General features: G+C 61.3%; 1 protein-coding gene across 1 annotated transcript; it reads right to left on the bottom strand.

The window, feature by feature from the left end:
* Nucleotides 1-2,715: 2,715 nt before the first annotated feature.
* On the bottom strand, nt 2,716-25,684 carry LOC133346488 (semaphorin-4C-like). Its single transcript, XM_061558143.1, is given in 16 exon segments — nt 2,716-3,335; nt 7,684-7,745; nt 8,150-8,313; nt 9,531-9,652; nt 11,871-12,072; nt 12,478-12,622; nt 13,785-13,966; nt 14,586-14,737; nt 15,216-15,332; nt 17,493-17,610; nt 18,691-18,792; nt 21,345-21,407; nt 21,787-21,846; nt 21,848-21,939; nt 24,434-24,687; nt 24,967-25,684. Coding segments are annotated over 16 exon segments (2,373 nt in total). The 5' UTR covers nt 25,023-25,684; the 3' UTR covers nt 2,716-2,853.
* Nucleotides 25,685-25,890: the final 206 nt, after the last annotated feature.

The raw sequence follows: 25,890 nt of genomic DNA, 5'->3' as shown, positions 1-25,890 counted from the left end.
TTCCCGTTCCCACTAAACCTCCCTCCCCATGCCCCCAACCCTATTAAGCAAGCAGCCTCTCCCTGTCGAGTTTCTGCTGCTCCGTCAAGACCCCCTTCACCCTGGCCCATCGTTCCCTCCATCCATAGGTAACCCCCCAGTAATTCCCATAACCACTAAACCTCCCTTCCCATATCCCCTCCCGCCCCCATCCCTATTCACCGTATCACCTTTAGCTACCTTCATTGTACCACTCCACGTCTCTTGTAAAGCGCCTTGGGTAAAAGGTGCTGTATAAATATAGGATAAAAGATAACGAAGAAATCCTGCACAGAGGACGGCTGCTTGCGTTGTGGCGGAAATGTCGTTAAAATTGTATTTTATTATGTTTACATTTTATTATGTTTACATTTTATTATTTTATTATTTCCCTTCTACGTGACTTTACCGAAAGAACCAAGAAGATAAATTCTGCACTCTAGTTTGGGTTTCCTGCCTGAAGCCACGTGATGGGAATGGCGTGGCCGGGAATCGAACCCAGTTAGCCACGTTCGAAGCACAGTGTTCTCATACTCTTAGGTTTTTTCGGTAAAAGTCACGTAGGTAAAAAAATAAAATTAAAATTAATAAAAGTAATAATAGAAGTAAAATAATAAAAATCACGACGTTTCGGAGGCAACACAAGTCTCCGTCATCAGGTGTCACTTGATACAGTAAATCTGGCTGTGACGGTCCCACCTGATGACGAAGACTTGTGTTGCCTCCGAAACGTCGTGATTTTTATTATTTTATTTTTATTATTACTTTTATTAATTTAAATTTTTTTACCTACGTGACTTTATCGAAAAAACCTAAGAGTATGAATCCTTGCAGTCACGAAAGCTTCAAATCCACAGTGTTATCACCACTGCGCCACCACTCCCCTACTATACAGTATAAAGAAACAGACAAATATCCCCCATATAGCCTCCACAGACTGTCGGGGCAAGCGCTGTCGGCAAGCACCTAAGCCGGCGTGCCCAGCACCACGCCCGGCCGCCCGTGTCTCCTGAGTGGTGACGTTGACACACCGCACTAGGTACTCATCTGAGGCTGAGTCGATCTAGGGGAGGCCCAGGACCAGTCCACATAATTGTCGCCGGCGTTGGGCGTGAGCAGGATTCGAACTCGGGTCGCCAGGTTTGTAGCGTGGCGCTAACTACAGCACCACCGCTCCCCTTGCATAAAAACAGCACGTCCGCACACACAGGCTGAAACAACAACACAAGCAAACACAAGCTGATGTGTTCAGCTAAAGCAGCAGCAGCAGCTGTTAGGGTCACACGGTGTCATGTGAGGGGCCGTCCATTTAGTAGGTACGCAAAAATCTGTCAAAACTCCCCCCTTCCTTACACCCCCCCCCCACCACCTGCGAACGTACGCCTGACGCACCCCCCCCCCCCGAATCCTATAGAACGGCCGATATTTAATCCACGCAGAAACGATCAAGGATTCATAATATTGACGTGTTTAAGCAAACAGATAGTCCACCGCCGGACTATGCAACTCATTTGAAGGCCAATGTAGACAAATTATTATCGAGGCTTCACTCCCCACCCCCCCGTTTCCTATGCGTACATTGTCAGTAGACCCCCCCATACGCAAGTGTACGCATTTGGGTTAACCCCCCCTCCCCTCCATGTGTACGTACTAATTGGATGGCCCCTGATTCTCATGTGGTCACATCATCGTGGTCGCCTTCTCATCGACCACGATGCCATCTCTAAAGGTGCAACAACAACAGGCAGGGGGCAACGTCACAAGAGGAAGAACATCTCACAACATCGGGAGAGGGGAGAGCTACGTGTAAACACGTTGTCTTCAGTGGCGGATTACGATTATTGTTATTCCTAAGCAGTGCCGGATCAAGCTCGTGCGGTGCCGCCTGTATTTTTTGTTATAAAGGGGCGTTAAATAAAAAAACCCACGTAAATATTAAAACGCACATTTTTTAAATTGCATAGTAAAGCAATTGTATTTTTTCATTTGCTACACAGCCAGATCATACGACAAATCGCTAACCTTAAACACCCAGTCGTTCATAAAAGTTAAAGGCAGTATAGTACTATAGCAATAGAGCAAGGGCAGAATCACTGAACCGTCATTGATAGCTTGAAAGCGTTTAGCGCGGGGCCCTTGAAAGTGCGCGGCCCGTAGCATTTGTAGCCACTTTTGCTACGAGGATAATCCGGCACTGTTCCTATGCCACTGTCAAAAAAACTGGACTTTTTAAGCCAGGACAAGTGGCGACCCTACCCAGCGCACTGACCCTATGGCGGGGCCGGTGGCGGAGTGTGGTTGGCATGGCCCCTCGTAGTGCGAGGAATTAAACGATGGGCACCCCCCCCCGCCCCGTCCCGTTTCCTTTCTTTGTATCCCAATGCTTGGGGCCCGTTCCAGCATCGTGGGCTCCCCCGTGCAGTAGCATCGCTTGCCCCACGGCTACTCGACAGCCACACCACTCAGCGGGGCAGGCGCCCGCACAAACAGCGGCACGCGTGGTGCACGCTCCGCAAAGCCCCAGGACACGCGCACTGCGCGCGTCGCTACGACCTCGTTCGTGACGTTTTCTTGCCGGCCGCTTGACGTTTCCTTTTGGTGGCTTTCGCGCACGCACCCTTGGGCGGCCTTGCGAGCCGTTAATCCGCCGCGCATAGGCGTCGCATCTTAACGGGAGTCTCAACTGTGTTTTGTTGTCTTCGCGATGGCAGACCCACCGATTCGTCTTTGCCTCCGCCACGGTGACACTCGACCACCGCTCCCCCTCACCGTGTCCCGCGCCGGCGGTGTGGTCAACGCGGCGCGCTCTGGCCGTCGCTCGGGGTGGGGAGGCCATCACGCGCTGGTCTCGCCCACCGTGCCATTGTTGCCGGGCACCTGCTGCAGCCGGATCGCGGCGTCCGCCTGCTCGCCGTTGTCGAGCCGCGTGGGGCTGTAGCCGCGTCGGCTGCCGTCGCCGCCGCCGCAGCACACGAGCAGGCACACGGCCGCGACGGCCACCACCAGCAGCGTGGCCAGAACGCCCGCCGCCACAGTCGCGCTGCCCGCGCTCGCCACCACGCCCGCCAAAGCCACCGTGCGGTTGGCCACGAGGCGCCGGTGGCCGCCCTCCTCGGCCCAGCACAGGTACGTGCCCGTGAGATCCTGGGGGGCCGGGGGGGCGCCCTGGCGGAGCAGCAGCCCCGCCTCGGGCGGGGGCAGCGGCTGCCCCGGGGCCGGGCCCGAGTCTCGCTCCCAGGAGAGGCGCGCCAGGCGGGAGGGGGGAGAGCAGGGCAGCAGCAGCACCGGCGCCAGCGGCACGCGGACGGCCACCACGTCTGCACGCGACGCGGAGACGGCAGTGACGACGGTGAGGACGGGACAGCGGAGACACGGGGAGGGACAGACACGGGGAGGGAGAGACAGCGGAGACACGGGGAGGGAGAGACACAGGGAGGGAGAGACACAGGGAGGGAGAGACACGGGGAGGGAGAGACACGGGGAGGGAGAGACACTGGGAGGGAGAGACACGGGGAGGGAGAGACACGGGGAGGTAGAGACATGGGGAGGGAGAGACACGGGGAGGGAGACACACAGGGAGGGAGAGACACGGGGAGGGAGAGACACGGGGAGGGAGAGACACGGGGAGGTAGAGACATGGGGAGGTAGAGACACGGGGAGGGAGACACACAGGGAGGGAGAGACACGGGGAGGGAGAGACACGGGGAGGGAGAGACACGGGGAGGGAGAGACACGGGGAGGGAGAGACACGGGGAGGGAGAGACATGGGGAGGGAGAGACACGGGGAGGGAGAGACACGGGGAGGGAGAGACAGCGGAGACACGGGGAGGGAGAGACACGGGGAGGGAGAGACACGGGGAGGTAGAGACATGGGGAGGTAGAGACACGGGGAGGGAGACACACGGGGAGGGAGAGACACGGGGAGGGAGAGACACGGGGAGGGAGAGACACGGGGAGGGAGAGACACGGGGAGGGAGAGACATGGGGAGGGAGAGACACGGGGAGGGAGAGACAGCGGAGACACGGGGCGGGAGAGACACGGGGAGGGAGAGACACGGGGAGGGAGAGACACGGGGAGGAAGAGACACAGGGAGGGAGAGACACAGGGAGGGAGAGAGACGGGGAGGGAGAGACAGCGGAGACACGGGGAGGGAGAGACACAGGGAGGGAGAGACACAGGGAGGGAGAGACACGGGGAGGGAGAGACACGGGGAGGGAGAGACACGGGGAGGGAGAGACACAGGGAGGGAGAGACACAGGGAGGGAGAGACACGGGGAGGGAGAGACAGCGGAGACACGGGGAGGAGAGACACGGGAGGGAGAGACACGTAGGGAGAGGACACGGGAGAGGGAGAGACACGGGGAGGGAGAGACACGGGGAGGGAGAAGACACGGGAGAGGGAGAGACACGGGGAGGGAGAGACACGGAGAGGGAGAGACACTGGGAGGGACGAGGACACGGGGAGGGAGAGACTCGTAGGAGGGAGAGCACGACGTGGAGAGGGAGAGACACGGGAGGGAGAGACACGGGTGAGGGAGAGACATCGGGGAGGGAAGGACACGGGGAGGGAGAGGACACGGGGAGGGAGAGACACGGGGAGGGAGAGATACACGGGGAGGGGAGAGACACGGGGCAGGGAGAGACGGCGAAGGGAGGAGACACGGGGAGGGAGAGACACGGGGAGGGAGAGACCGGGGAGGGAGAGACTCGGGAGAGGGAGAGACACGGGGAGGGAGAGACACGGGGAGGGAGAGACACGGGGAGGAGAGACACGGGATGGGAGAGACACGGGAAGGGAGAGACACGGGGAGGAGAGAGACACGGGGAGGAGAGACACTGGGAGTGGAGACCACGGGGAGGCGAGAGGAGAGACACGGTGAGGGACCGAGACACCGGGGAGGGAGAGACACGGGGAGGAGAGACACGGGGAGGGAGAGACACGGGAGGAGAGACACGGGGAGGGAGAGACACGGGGAGGGAGAGACACGGGGAGGGAGAGACACGGGGAGGGAGAGACACGGGGAGGGAGAGACACGGGAGGGAGAGACACGGGGAGGGAGAGACACGGGGAGGGAGAGACACGGGGAGGGAGAGACACGGGAGGGAGAGACACGGGACGGAGAGACACGGGGACTGAGAGACACGGGACTGAGAGACACGGGGAGGGAGAGACACGGGGAGGGAGAGACACGGGGAGGGAGAGACACGGGGAGGGAGAGACACGGGGAGGGAGAGACACGGAGAGGGAGAGACACGGGAGGGAGAGACACGGGGAGGGAGAGACACGGGGAGGGAGAGACACGGGGAGGGAGAGACACGGGGAGGGAGAGACACGGAGAGGGAGAGACACGGGGAGGGAGAGACACGGGGAGGGAGAGACACGGGGAGGGAGAGACACGGGGAGGGAGAGACACGGGGAGGGAGAGACACGGGGAGGGAGAGACACGGGGAGGGAGAGACACGGGGAGGGAGAGACACGGGGAGGGAGAGACACGGGACGGAGAGACACGGGGAGGGAGAGACACGGGACGGAGAGACACGGGGAGGGAGAGACACGGGGAGGGAGAGACACGGGGAGGGAGAGACACGGGGAGGGAGAGACACGGGGAGGGAGAGACACGGGAGAGGGAGAGACACGGAGAGGGAGAGACACGGAGAGGGAGAGACACGGGGAGGGAGAGACACGGGGAGGGAGAGACACGGGGAGGGAGAGACACGGGGAGGGAGAGACACGGGGAGGGAGAGACACGGGGAGGGAGAGACACGGGGAGGGAGAGACACGGGGAGGGAGAGACACGGGGAGGGAGAGACACGGGGAGGGAGAGACACGGGGAGGGAGAGACTCGGAGAGGGAGAGACACGGGGAGGGAGAGACACGGGGAGGGAGAGACACGGGGAGGGAGAGACACGGGGAGGGAGAGACACGGAGAGGGAGAGACACGGGGAGGGAGAGACACGGGGAGGGAGAGGACACGGGGAGGGAGAGACACGGGGAGGGAGAGACACGGCGAGGGAGAGACACGGGGAGGGAGAGACACGGAGAGGGAGAGACACGGGGAGGGAGAGACAGCGGAGACACGGGGAGGGAGAGACACGGGGAGGGAGAGACACGGGGAGGTAGAGACATGGGGAGGTAGAGACACGGGGAGGGAGACACACAGGGAGGGAGAGACACGGGGAGGGAGAGACACGGGGAGGGAGAGACACGGGGAGGGAGAGACACGGTGAGGGAGAGACACGGGGAGGGAGAGACACGGGGAGGGAGAGACACGGGGAGGGAGAGACACGGGGAGGGAGAGACACGGAGAGGGAGAGACACGGAGAGGGAGAGACACGGGGAGGGAGAGACACGGGGAGGGAGAGACACGGGGAGGGAGAGACACGGTGAGGGAGAGACACGGGGAGGGAGAGACACGGGGAGGGAGAGACACGGGGAGGGAGAGACACGGGGAGGGAGAGACACGGGGAGGGAGAGACACGGGGAGGGAGAGACACGGGGAGGGAGAGACACGGGGAGGGAGAGACACGGGGAGGGAGAGACACGGGGAGGGAGAGACTCGGAGAGGGAGAGACACGGGAGGGAGAGACACGGGGAGGGAGAGACACGGAGAGGGAGAGACACGGAGAGGGAGAGACACGGGGAGGGAGAGACACGGGTAGGGAGAGACACGGGGAGGGAGAGACACGGGGAGGGAGAGACACGGAGAGGGAGAGACACGGGGAGGGAGAGACACGGGGAGGGAGAGACACGGGGAGGGAGAGACACGGGGAGGGAGAGACACGGGGAGGGAGAGACACGGAGAGGGAGAGACACGGGGAGGGAGAGACAGCGGAGACACGGGGAGGGAGAGACACGGGGAGGGAGAGACACGGGGAGGTAGAGACATGGGGAGGTAGAGACACGGGGAGAGAGACACACAGGGAGGGAGAGACACGGGGAGGGAGAGACACGGGGAGGGAGAGACACGGGGAGGGAGAGACACGGTGAGGGAGAGACACGGGGAGGGAGAGACACGGGGAGGGAGAGACACGGGGAGGGAGAGACACGGGGAGGGAGAGACAGCGGAGACACGGGGAGGGAGAGACACGGGGAGGGAGAGACACGGGGAGGTAGAAACAAGGGGAGGTAGAGACACGGGGAGGGAGACACACGGGGAGGGAGAGACACGGGGAGGGAGAGACACGGGGAGGGAGAGACACGGTGAGGGAAAGACACGGGGAGGGAGAGACACGGGGAGGGAGAGACACAGGGAGGGAGAGACACGGGGAGGGAGAGACACGGGGAGGGAGAGACACGGGGAGGGAGAGACACGGGGAGGGAGAGACACGGGGAGGTAGAAACACGGGGAGGTAGAGACATGGGGAGGTAGAGACACAGGGAGGGAGAGACACGGGGAGGGAGAGACACGGGGAGGGAGAGACACGGTGAGGGAGAGACACGGGGAGGGAGAGACACGGGGAGGTAGAGACACGGGGAGGGAGAGACACGGGGAGGGAGAGACACGGGGAGGGAGAGACACGGGGAGGACGAGACACGGGGAGGGAGAGACACGGGGAGGGAGAGACACGGGGAGGGAGAGACACGGGGAGGGAGAGGCAGCGGAGACGTGGTGGTTGTGGGGGAGGTGAGGCTGGAGACGGAGTGCGGCGCGGCGAGCACCGACCTGGCGGGTGAGCGGAGCAGAGCGTCGTCGCGTCCCCACCTCTCACGTCCTGCAGCCACGACCTGTGGGGAGGAGCACGGGGGGACGGTGGGGGGAGCAGTGGTGTAAGGGAATGTACACATGTGTGCGAATGTGTGTCTAAGCGGTGGTGCAGCTGTGAAAACCCCGCACTACAAACCCCATTCAATTCCCACGTACGGCCAACACCATTGACGATTATCTCAACCGGTCCTGGGCCTCCCCCATGGTCGACTGAGGTGTCAGGCTACATGCAGGAGAGTGTGTTTGTTGGTGTGTGGAATATGTCCGCTCTTCCCCTGTCCTGCATGGGGTTTCTCCAGGTTCTCCGGTATCCCCCCCCCCCATAGATGAACTCACAGCGCGCACACAGCACTTGCCTCAACAGCCTGCGAAGGCTACGGGGGGGGGGGGATCTTTGTCTTTGTGCGATTGCCTCCCCGCTCACCCGGTGCCGGTCTCCCCGCCGTGACGCCTGCACAGCCTCCGCTGGGGGTCCCAGGCGCAGCAGGGATCCCGCGCCAGCACGCAGTCCCAGCAGGCGCCGTAGCGGCCACAGCGGCACACGGGCAGCTGCACCACCCCCGCGGGGCCGGCCACAACCACCGAGGTCTGTGCCGCACGTACACACCGCACGGGACCGCACACGCACCGCACACGCACCGCACACGCACCGCACGTACACACCGCACACGCACCGCACGTACACACCGCACGGCGCATACACACCGCACACGCACCGCACACGCACCGCACGTACACACCGCACACGCACCGCACGTACACACCGCACGGCGCGTACACACCGCACACGCACCGCACACGCACCGCACACGCACCGCACGTACACACCGCACACGCACCGCACACGCACCGCACACGCACCGCACGTACACACCGCACACGCACCGCACACGCACCGCACACGCACCGCACGTACACACCGCACGGGACCGCACACGCACCGCACACGCACCGCACGTACACACCGCACGGCACCGCACACGCACCGCACACGCACCGCACACGCACCACACACGCACCGCACACGCACCGCACACGCACCGCACGTACACACCGCACGGGACCGCACACGCACCGCACACGCACCGCACACGCACCACACACGCACCGCACACGCACCGCACACGCACCGCACACGCACCGCACGTACACACCGCACGGGACCGCACACGCACCGCACACGCACCGCACACGCACCGCACGTACACACCGCACGGGACCGCACACGCACCGCACACGCACCGCACACGCACCACACACGCACCACACCGCACACGCACCACACACGCACCACACACGCACCGCACACGCACCGCACACGCACCGCACGTACACACCGCACGGCGCGTACACACCGCACACGCACCGCACACGCACCGCACGTACACACCGCACGGCGCATACACACCGCACACGCACCGCACACGCACCGCACACGCACCGCACGTACACACCGCACGTACACACCGCACGTACACACCGCACGTACACACCGCACGTACACACCGCACGTACACACCGCACGTACACACCGCACGGGACCGCACACGCACCGCACACGCACCGCACACGCACCGCACGTACACACCGCTCGTACACACCGCACGCACACACCGCACACGCACCGCACACGCGTTCAGCGCTCGGCAACACCAATAAACGCCACCAGTCGGCACGCAGAGACAGTGAGCGCGGCGCCACAGTCGTAGCGAGAGCTTCAGACTAGCAGCGAGTGCACCGCTCTAGTGGGCGAGTGCACCGCACCCGTTGCGAGTAGTGAGGTGCGCCGCACTGGGAGGGGTCACCTGGTCGTGGGTCAGCACCATGGACAGCACCGGCTCGTGCTGCCCCAGCGCCTGCAGCTCCTCCACCAGGTGAGGAGCTCCGCGCGACTCCGGCAGCACGGCGCGGTGCAGCGCGCCCGTGTCTGGGGGGGGCGGCCGAGACGCAGCACAGACACACGCGCCGATTCAGGGGCTGGGGCCCAACACTGGGAAATCAGGGGTGTGTGGGAGTCTCTGTGCGTTGGGGGTCTCCGTGTGATGGGGGTCTCCGTGTGTGGGAGTCTCCGTGTATGGGAGTCTCCGTGTGTTGGGGGTCTCTGTGTGTGGGGGTCTCTGTGTGTGGGGGTCTCTGTGTGTTGGGGGTCTCCGTGTGTTGGGGGTCGCTGTGTGTGGGGGTCTCTGTGTGTGGGGGTCTCTGTGTGTTGGGGGTCTCCGTGTGTGGGAGTCTCCGTGTGTGGGAGTCTCCGTGTGTGGGAGTCTCCGTGTGTGGGAGTCTCCGTGTGTGGGAGTTCCGTGTGTGGGGGTCTCTGTGTGTGGGGGTCTGTGTGTGTGGGGGTCTCCGTGTGTGGGGGTCTCCGTGTGTTGGGGGTCTCCGTGTGTTGGGGGTCTCCGTGTGTTGGGGTCTCCGTGTGTTGGGGTCTCCGTGTGTGGGGGTCTCCGTGTGTGGGGGGTCTCCGTGTGTTGGGGTCTCCGTGTGTTGGGGTCTCCGTGTGTTGGGGTCTCCGTGTGTGGGGGTCTCCGTGTGTTGGGGGTCTCCGTGTGTGGGGATCTCTGTGTGTGGGGGTCTCCGTGTGTTGGGGGTCTCTGTGTGTTGGGGGTCTCCGTGTGTAGAGGTCTCTGTGTGTGGGGGTCTCCGTGTGTTGGGGGTCTCTGTGTGTTGGGGGTCTCCGTGTGTTGGGGGTCTCTGTGTGTTGGGGGTCTCCGTGTGTTGGGGGTCTCCGTGTGTTGGGGGTCTCCGTGTGTTGGGGGTCTCTGTGTGTTGGGGGTCTCTGTGTGTTGGGGGTCTCCGTGTGTGGGGGTCTCCGTGTGTGGGGGTCTGTGTGTGTGGGGGTCTCCGTGTGTGGGGGTCTCCGTGTGTTGGGGGTCTCCGTGTGTTGGGGGTCTCCGTGTGTTGGGGTCTCCGTGTGTTGGGGTCTCCGTGTGTGGGGGTCTCCGTGTGTGGGGGTCTCCGTGTGTGGGGGTCTCCGTGTGTTGGGGTCTCCGTGTGTTGGGGTCTCCGTGTGTTGGGGTCTCCGTGTGTGGGGGTCTCTGTGTGTTGGGGGTCTCCGTGTGTGGGGATCTCTGTGTGTGGGGGTCTCCGTGTGTTGGGGGTCTCTGTGTGTTGGGGGTCTCCGTGTGTAGAGGTCTCTGTGTGTGGGGGTCTCCGTGTGTTGGGGGTCTCTGTGTGTTGGGGGTCTCCGTGTGTTGGGGGTCTCCGTGTGTTGGGGGTCTCCGTGTGTTGGGGGTCTCCGTGTGTGGGGGTCTCCGTGTGTTGGGGGTCTCCGTGTGTTGGGGGTCTCTGTGTGTTGGGGGTCTCTGTGTGTTGGGGGTCTCCGTGTGTTGGGGGTCTCTGTGTGTGGGGGTCTCTGTGTGTGGGGGTCTCTGTGTGTGGGGGTCTCCGTGTGTGGGGGTCTCCATGTGTTGGGGGTCTCTGTGTGTTGGGGGTCTCTGTGTTTTGGGGGTCTCCGTGTGTGGGGGTCTCCATGTGTTGGGGGTCTCTGTGTGTTGGGGGTCTCCGTGTGTGGGGGTCTCCGTGTGTTGGGGGTCTCTGTGTTTTGGGGGTCTCCGTGTGTGGGGGTCTCCGTGTGTTGGGGGTCTCTGTGTGTTGGGGGTCTCCGTGTGTTGGGGGTCTCCGTGTGTGGGGGTCTCCGTGTGTGGGGGTCTCTGTGTGTTGGGGGTCTCTGTGTGTGGAGGTCTCTGTGTGTGGGGGTCTCCGTGTGTGGGAGTCTCCGTGTGTTGGGGGTCTCTGTGTGTTGGGGGTCTCTGTGTGTGGGGGTCTCCGTGTGTGGGGGTCTCTGTGTGTGGGGGTCTCTGTGTGTGGGGGTCTCTGTGTGTTGGGGGTCTCTGTGTGTGGGAGTCTCCGTGTGTTGGGGTCTCTGTGTGTTGGGGGTCTCTGTGTGTGGGGGTCTCCGTGTGTGGGGGTCTCTGTGTGTGGGGGTCTCCGTGTGTTGGGGGTCTCCGTGTGTTGGGGGTCTCCGTGTGTTGGGGGTCTCCATGTGTTGGGGGTCTCCATGTGTGGGGGTCTCCGTGTGTGGGGGTCTCTGTGTTGGGGGTCTCTGTGTGTTGGGGGTCTCCGTGTGTGGGGGTCTCCGTGCGTTGGGAGTCTCTGTGTGTGGGGGGTCTCTGTGTGTTGGGGGTCTCCGTGTGTTGGGGCCCCCCCACCTGTGCCCAGCAGCAGCGTCCTCCAGCTCGTGCCGTTCAGCGCCGCCACGTCGACCACCAGCAGGCGGCTGTAGGCCACTCCCGGCACCAGCAGCCAGGGCCGGCCCCCCTCGGCCTTCACCGCCTCGTCCATCAGGGGATGGTCGGAGATGAAGTTGAGCGTCTCGGAGGGCAGCGTCTGCGAGTCCCAGCCCAGGGGGCACTGCGAGGGGGGGAGGGGGGAGCGGAGGGGGGAGTGGAGGGCCGCGTGTCCTAGCGAGGACTGGAGTCCGCACCGCGCGCGTACTACGAGTGCTGCAGCGAGCGTCACGTGTACCGTGGAGTGTACCGTGACGTGTACCGTGGCGTGTACCATGACGTGTACCGTGGCGTGTCCACGTGGCATGTACGGTGACGTGTACTGTGTCATGTACCGTGACGTGTACGGTGGCGTGTACTGTCACGTGTACCGTGGAGTGTACCGTGACGTGTACGGTGACGTGTACTGTGACGTGTACCGTGGAGTGTACCGTGACGTGTACACGTGACGTGTACGGTGGCATGTACCGTGGAGTGTACCGTGACGTGTACGGTGACGTGTACTGTGGCGTGCGCTGTCGGTACGCACGTGTCCGGGTCGTCGTGCGGGCAGGGCCCCGGCGTAGGGGGCCCACCGCTGGTCGGCCCCTCCCTGGTGCTTGAAGCGTCCGGAGAAGACGCGCTGCACCTCGTCCATGCGGTACGAGCAGACGGCCGAGACGGCGCCGCCGCCCCTGCAAGGACACCCACAGCGGCACGTGTCAGAGCCCATGACGACCACGCGTCGGTACCCATAGGAACAACGTATCGGTACCCACAGCAACCACGCGTCGGTACCCACAGCGCCCACACGTCGGTTATCCATAGCAACCATGCATCGGTACCCATAGCGACCACGCGTCGGTACCCATACTAACCACGCATCGGTACCCATAGCAACCACGCGTCGGTACCCATACCAACCACGCATCGGTACCCATAGCGACCACGCGTCGGTACCCACAGCACACAAAGATAAAGATCCCCCTCATAACCTTCACAGACCGCGAGCGCCTATGAAGGTGCAGCGTCAGTGCGCCGACCTGGCGGCTGTCAGGACTGATCGCCGATGGCAAAACAGCAGCACACGGTCCAAGTGCGTGCTAGTGACCACAAGCGGGAGAAGAACTGGGCCAAGGATCAACGAGGGGGTCGATCGGGAAGCTCCCAGAACCCGCGAGAGACTTTGCGGAGAGGGGCGTGGATGCGCCAAGGGGCTATAAGGGAGAGCGGAACGGGGTTCCGGGCGCGCGGGGAATTCGGGGTCGTCGTCCTCGTCGGCGCTGTGTAGTTGCCTCACGATATAGTTAGCATCGTCATCAGTCGCTATATAGTCTACCAGCTGTCTAGTCAGACATCGCCACGTCGCTGTAGAGTCAGCCAGCTAGATAGCCAGTCAGAGATAGGTTTTAGTGACCGCGTCATAAAAAGTCGTAACAGGATTTCAACGAGAAATAGATGAAAAGCCCTCCGACAGTCAGTGTCCGAAGTCGACACGTTACACAAGTAAGCGTGGCACGCGATGGGCTCGGTGGCCAGCACCACGCCCGGCCGGCTTTGTCCCCCGAATTCCGATGTTTACACACCGTACCAGGTATTCATTTGAGGCTGGTTCGACCTAGAGGAGACCCAGGACCGGTCCAGATATTCGTCACCGATGTTGCCCGTGAGCCAGAATCCAACTTGGGTCGCGGATTTGCAAATATGTGCGTGGCGAGGGAGGTGGTGAGTTGTCGCATGTTGCGAGCGTGTAGGCGGCCGGGCGGGCGGGCGGTCGGACAGACGGACAGACGGGCAAGGCAACCGACGAACGGATGGCGCCAACGCGTCGTCGCTTTCAACCGTGGCGCGTCGTACACGGCAGTGGAGGTGAAGGCGGCGTAGAATGTGATGTTGCGCCAGCCCTCCTTCGGTCGCAGCACGAACACGTCGCGAACCGACGGGAAGAAGAGGTTCTCCCCGGGCACCGAGCACGGGAGCAGCGCCTTCACGAACGACGTCCACTTCCTCTGGAGGAAACTCTGCCCACCGCGGTCTCCCTGTGGCGGGGCGGGGAGGGGCGGCCGTGCAGGTCAAAGGGCACCGTTGCGGACGAAGAGACACACCGGGGCAACGCAAACGGGCCACGCGGAGCACTTTAAAGGCCTGTCTCCGTATGTCCACGTGTCCCCCCGGCTCCCTGGGTTCCCATCTGCCCGCATCCCGCCGTGTCTCCCCGTTTCCCCCTGGCCCAGTCTTCACGTATCGCTGTGCACCCCATGTATGGTGAACTTCTTATCGCACCGTACGTGGCCAACCGTGCCAGTCGGAGGTGCGGAGCAAGGACAACAAACTAAACACACAATGTAGTTTCTAAAGAAATGAGTTTGTCAATCTAGATGATGATGATGATTTAAAAAGTGCGCAGCTCACAGCGGCTTCCTAACTTCGGCAAGGAAGAGCATTCCAGACGGCCGCAAAAGCGCATCTGAAAGCGCGCCAAGCGGTGACCGTCCTTGGCATGCCAAAAGCCACTGCGTGGATGACTGCAGTTCCCCGTGTCCCCTTCCACCACGTCGCTGTCTTCCCATCTCCTCGTCTCTCCGTCTTCCCATATCCCTGTGCCCCCTGTCCGCTCGTGTCCCCCCCCCCACCCCCCACCCCCCACTGTGTCCGCACCGTGCATACGCGCGCCACCCTGGGCACGGCCACTTTGCTGGAGTAAAAGTCGAACTCCTGCGCCGCCTCCGTGAAGAAGAGGTAAACCTTGTCGTCCTCGTCTCCGCCCTCCTCGCTCTCCGCCACATGCTCCGCCGCCGCAAACTCGGGCTCTGTGGGGGGGGGGGTGGGAGGAGTAGGTGGGGAGCGAGGGGGGAGGGGCAGGTGGGCCCGGGGAGGAGCAGGAGGAGGGTGAGCGAGAGCAGGAGTTGAGTGTTCTCCATACGGTGGCACTCTGCCGCATTGGGCCCGTGTTGTTGTTTGTTGTTGCTGTTGCCGTTGTCAGCCGGTCACTTCCCACTGCTGGGCAAAAGCCTCCTCCCACTCCTCCCCCCATTTCTTCCATTGCATTCCTTCATTTGCTGCCGCTGCTGCTGCCCAGTAGTGGACTTCGAACTCTTTGATTTCAGGCGAGACGGATCCCAGAACCTAACGCTCTCGGGTCAAGCGAGGTGACGAGAGGGAGGAGGCCGGCGCCTGTTGCAGCCTGCTGGCTTCCCCACCGGTCCTGGCTTTTCCCATCCTCGAGACGCTCTCTGCTTCTCCGCTCACAGCTTCTCCCACTGCTCCCCGGCCTCCGCAGGGACTTACCAGAGAGCCACGAGGACTTGTAGAGGGAGCGCAGGGGGTCGTCGGGGCCCATGTTGCGCATGACGACGGGCTCCGTGCCCAGGAAGTTGTAAAACGTGCCGGAGTAGAGCTTCCCACCTGCAGCTCGCGCACAAGCGCCGCCGCGACAGATGGAGCCGTCACGGTAGCAGGAGCGGGGGGGGGGGGGGGGGGGGGGGGGGGGCACCCGGTGAAGTCTGGTGGCGCCGTGCCACGCTCGATCGTGCAAACGCTCCGGAGGGAACTGGCGGAACGGAGGCCCCCGTCGCAGGAGAGGGTGGTGTGGCTGGCTGGCTGGGTGGCGTGGCGAGGTTGCAAGAAATGTAATCTATGCTTCCTGTCGTTCGCCTAGAGCGTGTTGCTAGATTGCAGGGAGGGGTGAGTGAGGGGTGAGCCGGCGGGTGAGGGGTGAGTGGCGGGTGAGGGGTGAGTGGCAGGTGAGGGGTGAGTGAGGGGTGAGTGGCGGGTGAGGGGTGAGTGGCAGGTGAGGGGTGAGTGAGGGGTGAGCCGGTGGGTGAGGGGCGAGTGGCGGGTGAGTGGCGGGTGAGGGGTGGGTGAGGGGTGAGTGGCGGGTGAGGGGCGATTGGCAGGTGAGGGGTGAGTGACGGGTGAGTGACGGGTGAGGGGCGAGTGGCAGGTGAGGGGTGAGTGAGGGGTGAGTGAGGGGTGAGCCGGTGGGTGAGGGGTGAGTGGCGGGTGAGGGGTGAGTGGCGGGTGAGGGGTGAGTGGCGGGTGAGGGGCGAGCCGGTGGGTAGGGGTGAGTGAGGGGGTGAGTGAGGGGTGAGTGGCAGGGTGAGGGGTGAGTGGGCGGGTGAGGGGCGAGCCGGTGGGTTAGGGGTGAGTGAGGGGTTAGTGGAGGGGTGAGTGGCGGGTGAGGGGTGGGTGAAGGGAGTGAGTGAGCGGGTGAGGGGTGGAGTGTGAGAGGTGGTGAGTGGCGGGTGAGGGGTGAAGTGAGGGGTGAGTGGCGGGGGTGAGGGGTGAGTGAAGGGGTGAGTGGGGCGGGTGAGGGGAGTGAGGAGGGTGGAGTGCGGGGTGAGGGAGGAGGGGTGAGTGAGGGGGGGTGGGAGGGGGAGTGGCGGGTGAGGGGTGAGTGAGGGGTGAAGTGTGGCGGGGTGAGGGGTGAGTGAGGGGTGAGTGGCGGGAGGGGAGGAGGGGTGAGTGGGGGTGATGTGTGATGAGTGGCGGTGAGGGGTGAGTGAGGGGTGAGTGGCGGGTGAGGGGTGAGTGAGGGGTGAGTGGCGGGTGAGGGGTGAGTGAGGGGTGAGTGGCTGGGGTGAAGGGGTGAGTGAGGGTGAGTGGCCGGGTGGAGGGGTGAGTGGGAGGGGTGAGTGGCGGGTGAGGGGGTGAGTGAGGGTGAGTGCGGTGGTGAGTGGCGGGTGAGGGGTGAGTGAGGGGTGAGTGGCGGGTGAGGGGTGAGGAGGGTGAGTGGCGGGTGAGGGGTGAGTGAGGGGTGAGGGCGGGTGAGGGGTGAGTGCGGGTAGGGGTGAGTGAGGTGAGTGGCGGGTGAGGGGCGAGTGAGGTGAGGGGTGAGTGAGGGGTGAGTGAGGGGTGAGTGGCGGGTGAGTGGCGGGGGAGGGGTGAGTGGCGGGTGAGGGGTGAGTGAGGGGTGAGTGGCGGGTGAGGGGTGAGTGGCGGGTTGAGGGGGTGAGTGAGGGGTGAGTGAGGGGTGAACGGTGGGTGAGGGGTGAGTGGCGGGTGAGGGGTGAGTGGCGGGTGAGGGGTGAGTGAGGGGTGAGTGGCGGGTGAGGGGTGAGTGGCGGGTGAGGGGTGAGTGAGGGGTGAGTGGCGGGTGAGGGGTGAGTGGCGGGTGAGTGGCAGGTGAGGGGTGAGTGGCAGGTGAGGGGTGAGTGAGGGGTGAGTGAGGGGTGAGCCGGTGGGTGAGGGGTGAGTGGTGGGTGAGGGGTGAGTGGCGGGTGAGGGGTGAGTGGCGGGTGAGGGGCGAGCCGGTGGGTAGGGGTGAGTGAGGGGTGAGTGAGGGGTGAGTGGCGGGTGAGGGGTGAGTGGCGGGTGAGGGGCGAGCCGGTGGGTAGGGGTGAGTGAGGGGTGAGTGAGGGGTGAGTGAGGGGTGAGTGGCGGGTGAGTGGCGGGTGAGGGGTGAGCCGGTGGGTGAGGGGTGAATGGCGGGTGAGGGGTGAGTGACGGGTGAGTGAGCCGGCGAGTGGCGGGTGAAGGATGAGTGGCGGGTGAGTAGCGGGTGAGGGGTGAGTGAGGGGTGAGTGAGGGGTGAGTGGCGGGTGAGTGAGGGCTGGACGTGCTCACCGGCCATGGTGGAGGCGTAGCGCTGCGAGGGCGAGTAGGGGCACTGGCCCTTCCCGTCCACCAGCTGAGGGCCCCCCCCGCTCACGGCGCTGGTGACCAGCGAGAAGGAGTTCAGATCCTGGTGGACCGGGGGGGGGGGGCATGGGGGGGGGGGGGCATGAGGGGGGAGGAGAGGGCACCACGGGGAGAGAGGGCGGTGAGCATGGAGTTTTCCCATCAAGAAATACCTCAACTTAATGCTACCCCTATCCCCTCCCTTTGACGCTGCTAATCCTGCATAATGCACGGGCATATGACTTTAAACCCCCCGCCAAACCTCCTACGCATTTCACAAGTAGTACTAATCGCATATCTGCATTTCCCATAAATATGCTAAATTCCTCTTGATATGCAAATTATTTTGTCAAGGCGCTCTTCCCCCCTCCATCCCAGCTTAAATAGACGCTCCAAGCCTGGGGTGTGTCATTCAGACTCTGTCTTCTCGACAGACCTGTTCTCCACCTGAGGACGGCTGCTTGCGTTGTGGGTGAAACGTCGTGAGAATTATTTTATTACGTTTTATTTTTATTATTTTATTATTTCCATTCTACGTGACTTTACCGAAAGAACCAAGAAGATGAATCCCTGCAGTCACGAAAGCTTTAATTCAAAATTTGATCAACGACTTCCTGCTTTCATTACACACAAGTTGGGCAACCACCGTTCTGCAAAACGGCCGTGGCCGGTGATACGAGTGACGTCTGACCAGGTCCAGGTCCCCTACCGCCCCTCCCCCCCCCCCCCCCCCCGCCCTTCACCAACCCGCACGAGCCAGAGCATTGTAAGATACGGTCAAAGAATACCCGCGTGACCGGCACGGCGTGGCATGGCAAGGCCTTCGTCCAGCAGTGGATAAATGTGAAGTGAACCGTGGCTGATGCGCGAGGCAGGTCGGGTGGCTGGGGCAACCGTGGAGAGGGGTTGGCCTCTCTCCACCCCCTTCAAAAACATCCCCAAGTGCTGAAAAATGTCCTTGCAAGTTCCCCAATTGGGATCGCACACAGAGGAGGAGCAGCAGTAGCAGCATCATTTATTTTGTTTAACCAAGAAAGTCGACACATATTCGTCGATAACACTGCGTGGCCTTCAAAGAGAAACGTATACAAGAGGTGATTGTTGTGGGTAGGCGGCGTGGCCGGGCGGGCGGGCGAGCACGTACCACGTAAGCGCACATGGGCCGGAAGGCGTAGGTGCCACACACGTACAGGTGCGTGCCGTTGAGCTGGTGCAAGGTGCGCACCACGTTGTAGCAGTCGACGGCCTGCGCGCGCAGCGGAGGACAAAAAGCCGACGGGGCAGCATGGTCACCGGCGGTCGGTGGCCTCCACTCGGCGGCCCCGGCGGGAGCCCCGGAAGCAGCCCCGGCGGCGGCCCCGGTGGCGGAGGAGCGCCGGTTGGCGCACCGGTTGCCGATGATGCAATCGCGGACGACACCGACCGAGCAGGCCCAGCCCTGCAAAGTTCTTGCTTGGTGCCACTTCTGGCAGTAAGGGGCCTCTCGCCCGCTCGAGACCTTTGTCGGCATGTTCGTCCCCACCCAGACAGACGTGTCGGGAGAGACGTGGCTTTACCCCACCACCACTCGTGACGGGCCGGGCAGAGGCGGTGGGGGGAGGAATTAAGAAACTTGCTCCCCCCCCCTCCCCCCATATTGTTTCAAATTCCACGCCATGAGAGATGAAATCTAACCGGCGACCTCTGGATCGCAAGTCCAGCGCGCTGCTGACCATTGTGTCGCTGTGGCAGTGTCCGCGTCCGTGACATCGGTTAGCGGTTTTTCGGTTAACGTTTCACCGCCCCATCGAAGACCCACGGTTTCAACCAACGTAAAATTGTTGACGAGCGGGCAACGTTTCACGTTATGCACGCGGGTGCCAATTTTGGCCAATCCGAGCGCTCGGAAGTGGGGCTGAGCCATGTCCTCAGCCAATCAGCGACGCCCATTTATGAGCGTTTAGACCTCAACTGGATTTGTTAACTAATAGGGGTTTTTTCCCCTTTTTTCTGGCAACAAAACTGATACTTTTTGCAAGGAATCATGTTCACATTAACCACAATACTTGCAGTCAAATGCAAACAAAAAACAATACTCTGATAATTTATGCATTGTCCTTGAAACTGATTGGTCCACACATTTTTGTTTGCATTTGACTGCAAGTATTGTGGTTAATGTAAACATGATTCCTTGCAAAATGTGTCAGTTTTGTTGCCAGAAAAAAGGCGAAAAACCCTATTAGTATATTTTGGTACTGGCAAAGGAGATCCCATGATGGATTTGTTAAGATTGTTTCTATTGCGTTTTCTGTTTTGGCAGTGGAAACAGCCTCTCTTCCAGACTCATGTAATGTCTGTTTTCGATTAACAGTTATTTTGGTTGACTGTAGTTTTCGTGTAACGGATTAAAAACGTCAACCCAGGGAACGACTCAAATGATATTTTCACTCGGTGGAACAGAAACCCCTTGTTGGTGGCGTTTATTATCACAGGAAATGAAATCTCTTCATGTGGTTTCACGATCTGTGGGCAATGTCAGTCTGTGGGCAGTGTTAGTCTGTGGGCAATGTTAGTCTGTGGGCAATAATAGTCTGTGGGCAATGTTAGTTTATGGGCAATGTTAGTCTGTGGGCAATGTTAGTCTGTGGGCAATGTTAGTCTGTGGGCAATGTTAGTCTGTGGGCAATAATAGTCTGTGGGCAATGTTAATCTGTGGGCAATGTTAGTCTTTGGGTAATGTTAGTCTTTGGGTAATGTTAGTCTATCGGCAAGGTTAGTTTCTGGGCAAGGTTAGTCTATGGGTAATGTTAGTCTATGGGCAATGTTAGTCTATGGGCAATGTTAGTCTGTGGGCAATGTGAGTCTATGGGCAATGTTAGTCTGTGGGTAATGTTAGTCTATCGAAAAGGTTAGTTTCTGGGAAATGTTAGTCTATGGGCAATGTGAGTCTATGGGCAATGTCAGTCTGTGGGCAATGTTAGTCCTGTGGGCAATGTTAGTCTGTGGGCAATGTTAGTCTATGGGCAATGCTAGTCTATGGGCAATGTGAGTCTATGGGCAATGCTAGTCTATGGGCAATGTGAGTCTATGGGCAATGTCAGTCTGTGGGCAATGTTAGTCTGTGGGCAATGTTAGTCTGTGGGCAATGTTAGTCTGTGGGCAATGTTAGTCTGTGGGCAATGTTAGTCTGTGGGCAATGTGAGTCTATGGGCAATGTTAATCTATGGGCAATGTTAGTCTGTGGGTAATGTTAGTCTATCGGCAATGTTAGTTTCTGGGCAAGGTTCGTCTATGGGCAATGTTAGTCTGTGGGCAATGTCAGTCTATGGGCAGTGTTAGTCTGTGGGCAATGTTAGTCTATGGGCAATGTTAGTCTATGGGCAATATTAGTCTGTGGGCAATGTTAATCTATGGGCAATATTAGTCTATGGGCAATATTAGTCTGTGGGCAATGTTAGTCTGTAGGCAATGTTAGTCTATCTCTATGTGAGCCAGGTCCTTTCTTAAAGATGTCAGCGACCACGGCCTTCCTTCTATTGAGCTCTGTCCACGACATTTACTCAAGAACTCCGCATTGGATTGCCCTCCCGGTTACACCCAAATCTTGAAATCGCTCACGAAACCCGGCCTCCTTGCGGCGCCTATAACGTGCCCAGTCAAGTGAATGTATGACTCGGGACTCAAAACCACCGTATCTGCAGCTCTGCCCAGTGCCCCAGCGAGCCGGAGTCTGCCCCCCTCGCCCACCCTCCTCGACTGTGCCCGGCGTTGCCGGATCGGTACAACGCTACTGCCGGGTCGCGCGGCGCCGAGACTCACGGCGGCGGGGGAGACCTTGGCCCGGCAGTCATCCTGCGTCTGCTCGTCGGCCTTCCACGTGATCTGTGGAGAGAGAGGATCCACAGGACCAAGCCTTAAAGAGCGAACGTGCCAATGTTGTGCAAACGTTGGGGGCTGACTTTCGCCCAACGTTCCATGTTTACTGGGGGTCTGTGTCTAGAACGGTGTCATATTCTTAGGTTTTTTCGGTAAAGTCACGCGGGAGACGTTGCGTTACCTATGTGACTTTACCGAAAAAACCTAAGAATATGAATCCTTGCAGTCACGAAAGCTTCAAATCTGGAATAGAATGGTGTCCCCTGTCTCCCTCAATCCCCAACCCCCTGGGTCCCCCCCCGTCTCTCTTTGTCCCCCCCCCGTGCCCCGGGTCCCCCAGCTACGGGGGGGGAGGGGGGGTGGGGGGGTCCCCCCCCTAACTCACGGCGGGGTGGAGCTCGCGGGAGACGTTGCGGGCGTCCAGGGCGAGGATGGCGTCGCGCGCAGCCCACGTAGAGCGCCGAGCGCTGCGGCACCAGCAGCAGCGCCGACGCGTCGGGCACGGCGCGGAAACTCATCGCCGCCTCCTGCGCCAGCTCTGCAGGGGTGGGGGGGGGGGGGCAACGGTTTGGTGGGGGGGGGGGATGCGGGGTGGGGTGGGGGGGTGAGAGAGTGAGGCCCTTGCAGTGACAGCAGTAACTGATGGCGCTAGAAATAGAGACGCAGCACCGCAGTCGCACCGAATTCTCTCCTCGAGACGAGCGGGAAGGCGGCCGTCGTTGCTGACATTCGCCCGAGCTCTGCGGTCCTCTCTGTACACGAAGGCGGCGTGGGGCCAATTCGTGACAGCCAGAGCACCCGGGAGAATAACCCATTGCGTTCGACGGGGGCAGCACGCTCCTGTTCGGATGCAAGTGGTGAAGTACACATTCGCTGGACCGCGTCCTCGCGGCGAGCGAGGGCCGTAGCACCTCCGTGCCCACGGGTAGAAAGGAAGGGAGTGTCGCAACATTTCTCCGTGCGAGCCACCAGAAACCCTCGCCGCTGCGTCCACGCTGCAAGGCCGTGGACAGCGCCCCCCTCTAGAGATGGGCGGCACCCACACTTTACCCGACCGCTCACAACCTGCCTCCGAGTGACCCTGCGCACTCATTTCACTATCAATAAATAACTACTGGGTCGTCGTCCTGACGGCGCGGGGGTCGGGGAGGCGTTCTTGCGATTTGTCGCGTGTGTGTTGTGTGTGTCTTTGTGTGCGTATTTGAGTGTGTTTGTGTGTATGTGTGTATTTGTGTATTGTGTGTATTGTGTGTATTTGTGTGTTGTGTGTTTGTGTGTATTTGTTTGTGGGAGAGCGGTGGCGCAGTGGTTAGCTGACTGCGCTACGAACCCGGCGACTCGGGTTCGACTCCCGCTCACGGCCACCAACACCGGTGACGATTATCTGAACCGGTCCTGGGCCTCCCCTAGGTTGACTCAGCCTCAAATGAGTACCTGGTGCGGTGTGCAAACATCGCCACTAGGGAGACAAAGGCGGCCGGGCGTGGTGTTGCCCACCCACCCCCTCGTGTGCTGTGCCGGCCTTCATAGGTGCTGCTCACTAACAGCACTTGCCCCTACAGTCTGTTAAGGCTATACGGGGGATCTTTATCTTTTCATTTTTGTTTGTGTGTGTTTGTTGTAACTTCCCTGACCCGCCCCGAACTGGACATCTGTGAAAAAAAGATCCTCACAGCTAATCGGATTTCTCCTCCTGTCCATCAACGCAGATTCTGTTTGTGAACAAGCTTGCACCATTGTTACAATCTGCCGGGCCGGGAGATAATACTGGGAATGCAAAACAAACCCGCCCCGATATTAACCAAAAAAAAGACCACGTGGGGGTGCGTGCGTGGGGGAGACGTGCAAGACACGGGGGGGGGGTGCGTGGGGACACGTGCAAGACACGGGGGGGGGTGCGTGGGGACACGTGCAAGACACGGGGGGGGGGTGCGTGGGGACACGTGCAAGACACGGGGGGGGGGGTGCGTGGGGACACGTGCAAGACACGGGGGGGGTGCGTGGGGACACGTGCAAGACACGGGGGGGGGGTGCGTGGGGACACGTGCAAGACACGGGGGGGGGGTGCGTGCGTGGGGACACGTGCAAGACACGGGGGGGGGTGCGTGGGGACACGTGCAAGACACGGGGGGTGCGTGGGGGTGCGTGGGGACACGTGCAAGACACGGGGGGGTGCGTGGGGGGTGCGTGGGGACACGTGCAAGACACGGGGGGGGGGTACGTGCAAGACACGGGGGGGGGGGGGTGCGTGGGGACACGTGCAAGACACGGGGGGTGCGTGGGGGGTGCGTGGGGACACGTGCAAGCCACGGGGGGGTGCGTGGGGGTGCGTGGGGACACGTGCAAGACACGGGGGGGTGCGTGGGGGTGCGTGGGGACACGTGCAAGACACGGGGGGGTGCGTGGGGACACGTGCAAGACACGGGGGGGGGTGCGTGGGGGTGCGTGGGGGTGCGTGGGGACACGTGCAAGACACGGGGGGGGTGCGTGGGGGTGCGTGGGGACACGTGCAAGACACGGGGGGGGGTGCGTGGGGGTGCGTGGGGACACGTGCAAGACACGGGGGAGTGCGTGGGGACACGTGCAAGACACGGGGGGGGGGGTGCGTGGGGGTGCGTGGGGGTGCGTGGGGACACGTGCAAGACACGGGGGGGGGTGCGTGGGGTGCGTGGGGACACGTGCAAGGCACGGGGGGGTGCGTGAGGACACGTGCAAGGCACGGGGGGGTGCGTGGGGGTGCGTGGGGACACGTGCAAGGCACGGGGGGGTGCGTGGGGGTGCGTGAGGACACGTGCAAGGCACGGGGGGGTGCGTGGGGGTGCGTGGGGACACGTGCAAGGCACGGGGGGGTGCGTGGGGGTGCGTGAGGACACGTGCAAGGCACGGGGGGGTGCGTGGGGGTGCGTGAGGACACGTGCAAGGCACGGGGGGTGCGTGGGGGTGCGTGGGGGTGCGTGGGGACACGTGCAAGGCACGGGGGGGGGTGCGTAGGGACACGTGCAAGGCACGGGGGGACTGTGCCGTGTCCTCACCATCGTAGGATATCTTCACTCTCGGCACGGCGAGGAATTCCTGGGCCTGTGACCCCCACAGCGGCGGCGGCGGCAGCATCGCCGTGAGGGCGAGAAGCACAACGGGGAGGTGGTGCTTGGCCATGGCGGAGCGAGGAGGAGGTTGGTGGTCACCTCTGGCTGCAGGTCCCCCGCCCAACACATCCCCTACCCCCTCGGGAGGTGGTGGGGAGTCAGGGGTCAGGGATCGAGGGGACCCGGCTGGAGCCCCGTGCCTGCGAGCGGGAGGGGGGCGGACGGGGGGGGGGGTCGTGGAGTCACCCACGTGGAAAAGAGACGCAGCTTCTGCCGGCGGTGTGACTCATCTTCAAGCCACGTGAGCGAATTAAGAATTAATGTCGATGTGGGGGCAGGTAGGAGGAGGATGGGGGGGAGGGAGAGGAAAAAGGAGGGGTGGGTGGGGGTGAGGAAGAAGGAGAGGAGGGGGAAGGCACGGGGGTGGCAAGGGGGGGGGGAGGTGTCACCTGTACATTTGGCAGGCGTGACTAACACACCTGGGGAAAGCGTTTGGCTTCCGATTGGTCAATATTCCGGGGACATCGCGAGCCATCGCCACTGGCGACGCTGTCGCGAATCACTGCCAACGTCTAACATCGAGATCAGCTGAAGCCTCCCGTGAGTCACGTGACTTGCGTGCGCCCCCGCCCCCTCCCCACCACTCTGGACCCACGTCACCGCCCACTGTGAAAACAGACGCCGCTGTTGATGCTGCTGCTTCGTACAGATGCAGCAGCATCGAGGCCCTCGGGTGGTCTTTATTATCTCTCACCTCTCTCAGCTCTCCTCTCCTCTCCCGATCCCCGTTCCTCCCCCATCATTTCCCCTCCAATTCCCCGTTCCATCTCTTCCCTCTCCCGTTCCTTTTATTTTTCCCCCCAATGCGTGACGCCCTTGACTCGGCTCTCCTTCCCGCGGTGGAAGCCTATAGGCTTCACAGTTGCCCGTTACAATTACGACCATTTATCAACATGATAATAGGTTTTCCCATTTTTTCTGGCAACAAAACAGCTGTGTTAAGATGTTAAAACACCAAACTGAAACCTTTTACAAGGAATCGTGTCTGCATTAACCACATTACTTGTGGTCAGAGTGCAAACAAAAAACATACTCTGATAATATAAAAAGAAGGCTTTGATCATATTTTGGTGCTGGCAAAGGGGGGTTAGAGCGTGTAAATAAATGTGCCGTTAAACCCGCCACCACCCGACACAGCTAATTTAGTGCAAGCGAGCGAGTGTGGAGAAGGTGAGAGTGATTTAAAGCTTTCGTGACTGCAGGGATTCATCTTCTTGGTTCTTTCGTAAAGTCACGTAGAAGGGAAGTAATAAAATAATAAAAATAAAACATAATAAAATAAAATAATAATATAATATATTTTATTTTATTATGTTTTATTTTTATTATTTTATTACTTCCCT

Source organism: Lethenteron reissneri, chromosome 1, assembly GCF_015708825.2.
Source record: "Lethenteron reissneri isolate LAM-NWPU_2019-01 chromosome 1, ASM1570882v1, whole genome shotgun sequence".
NCBI lineage: Eukaryota > Metazoa > Chordata > Hyperoartia > Petromyzontiformes > Petromyzontidae > Lethenteron > Lethenteron reissneri.
Note: the sequence above shows the minus strand (reverse complement) of the source record. Positions and strands in the feature narration are given on the sequence as shown.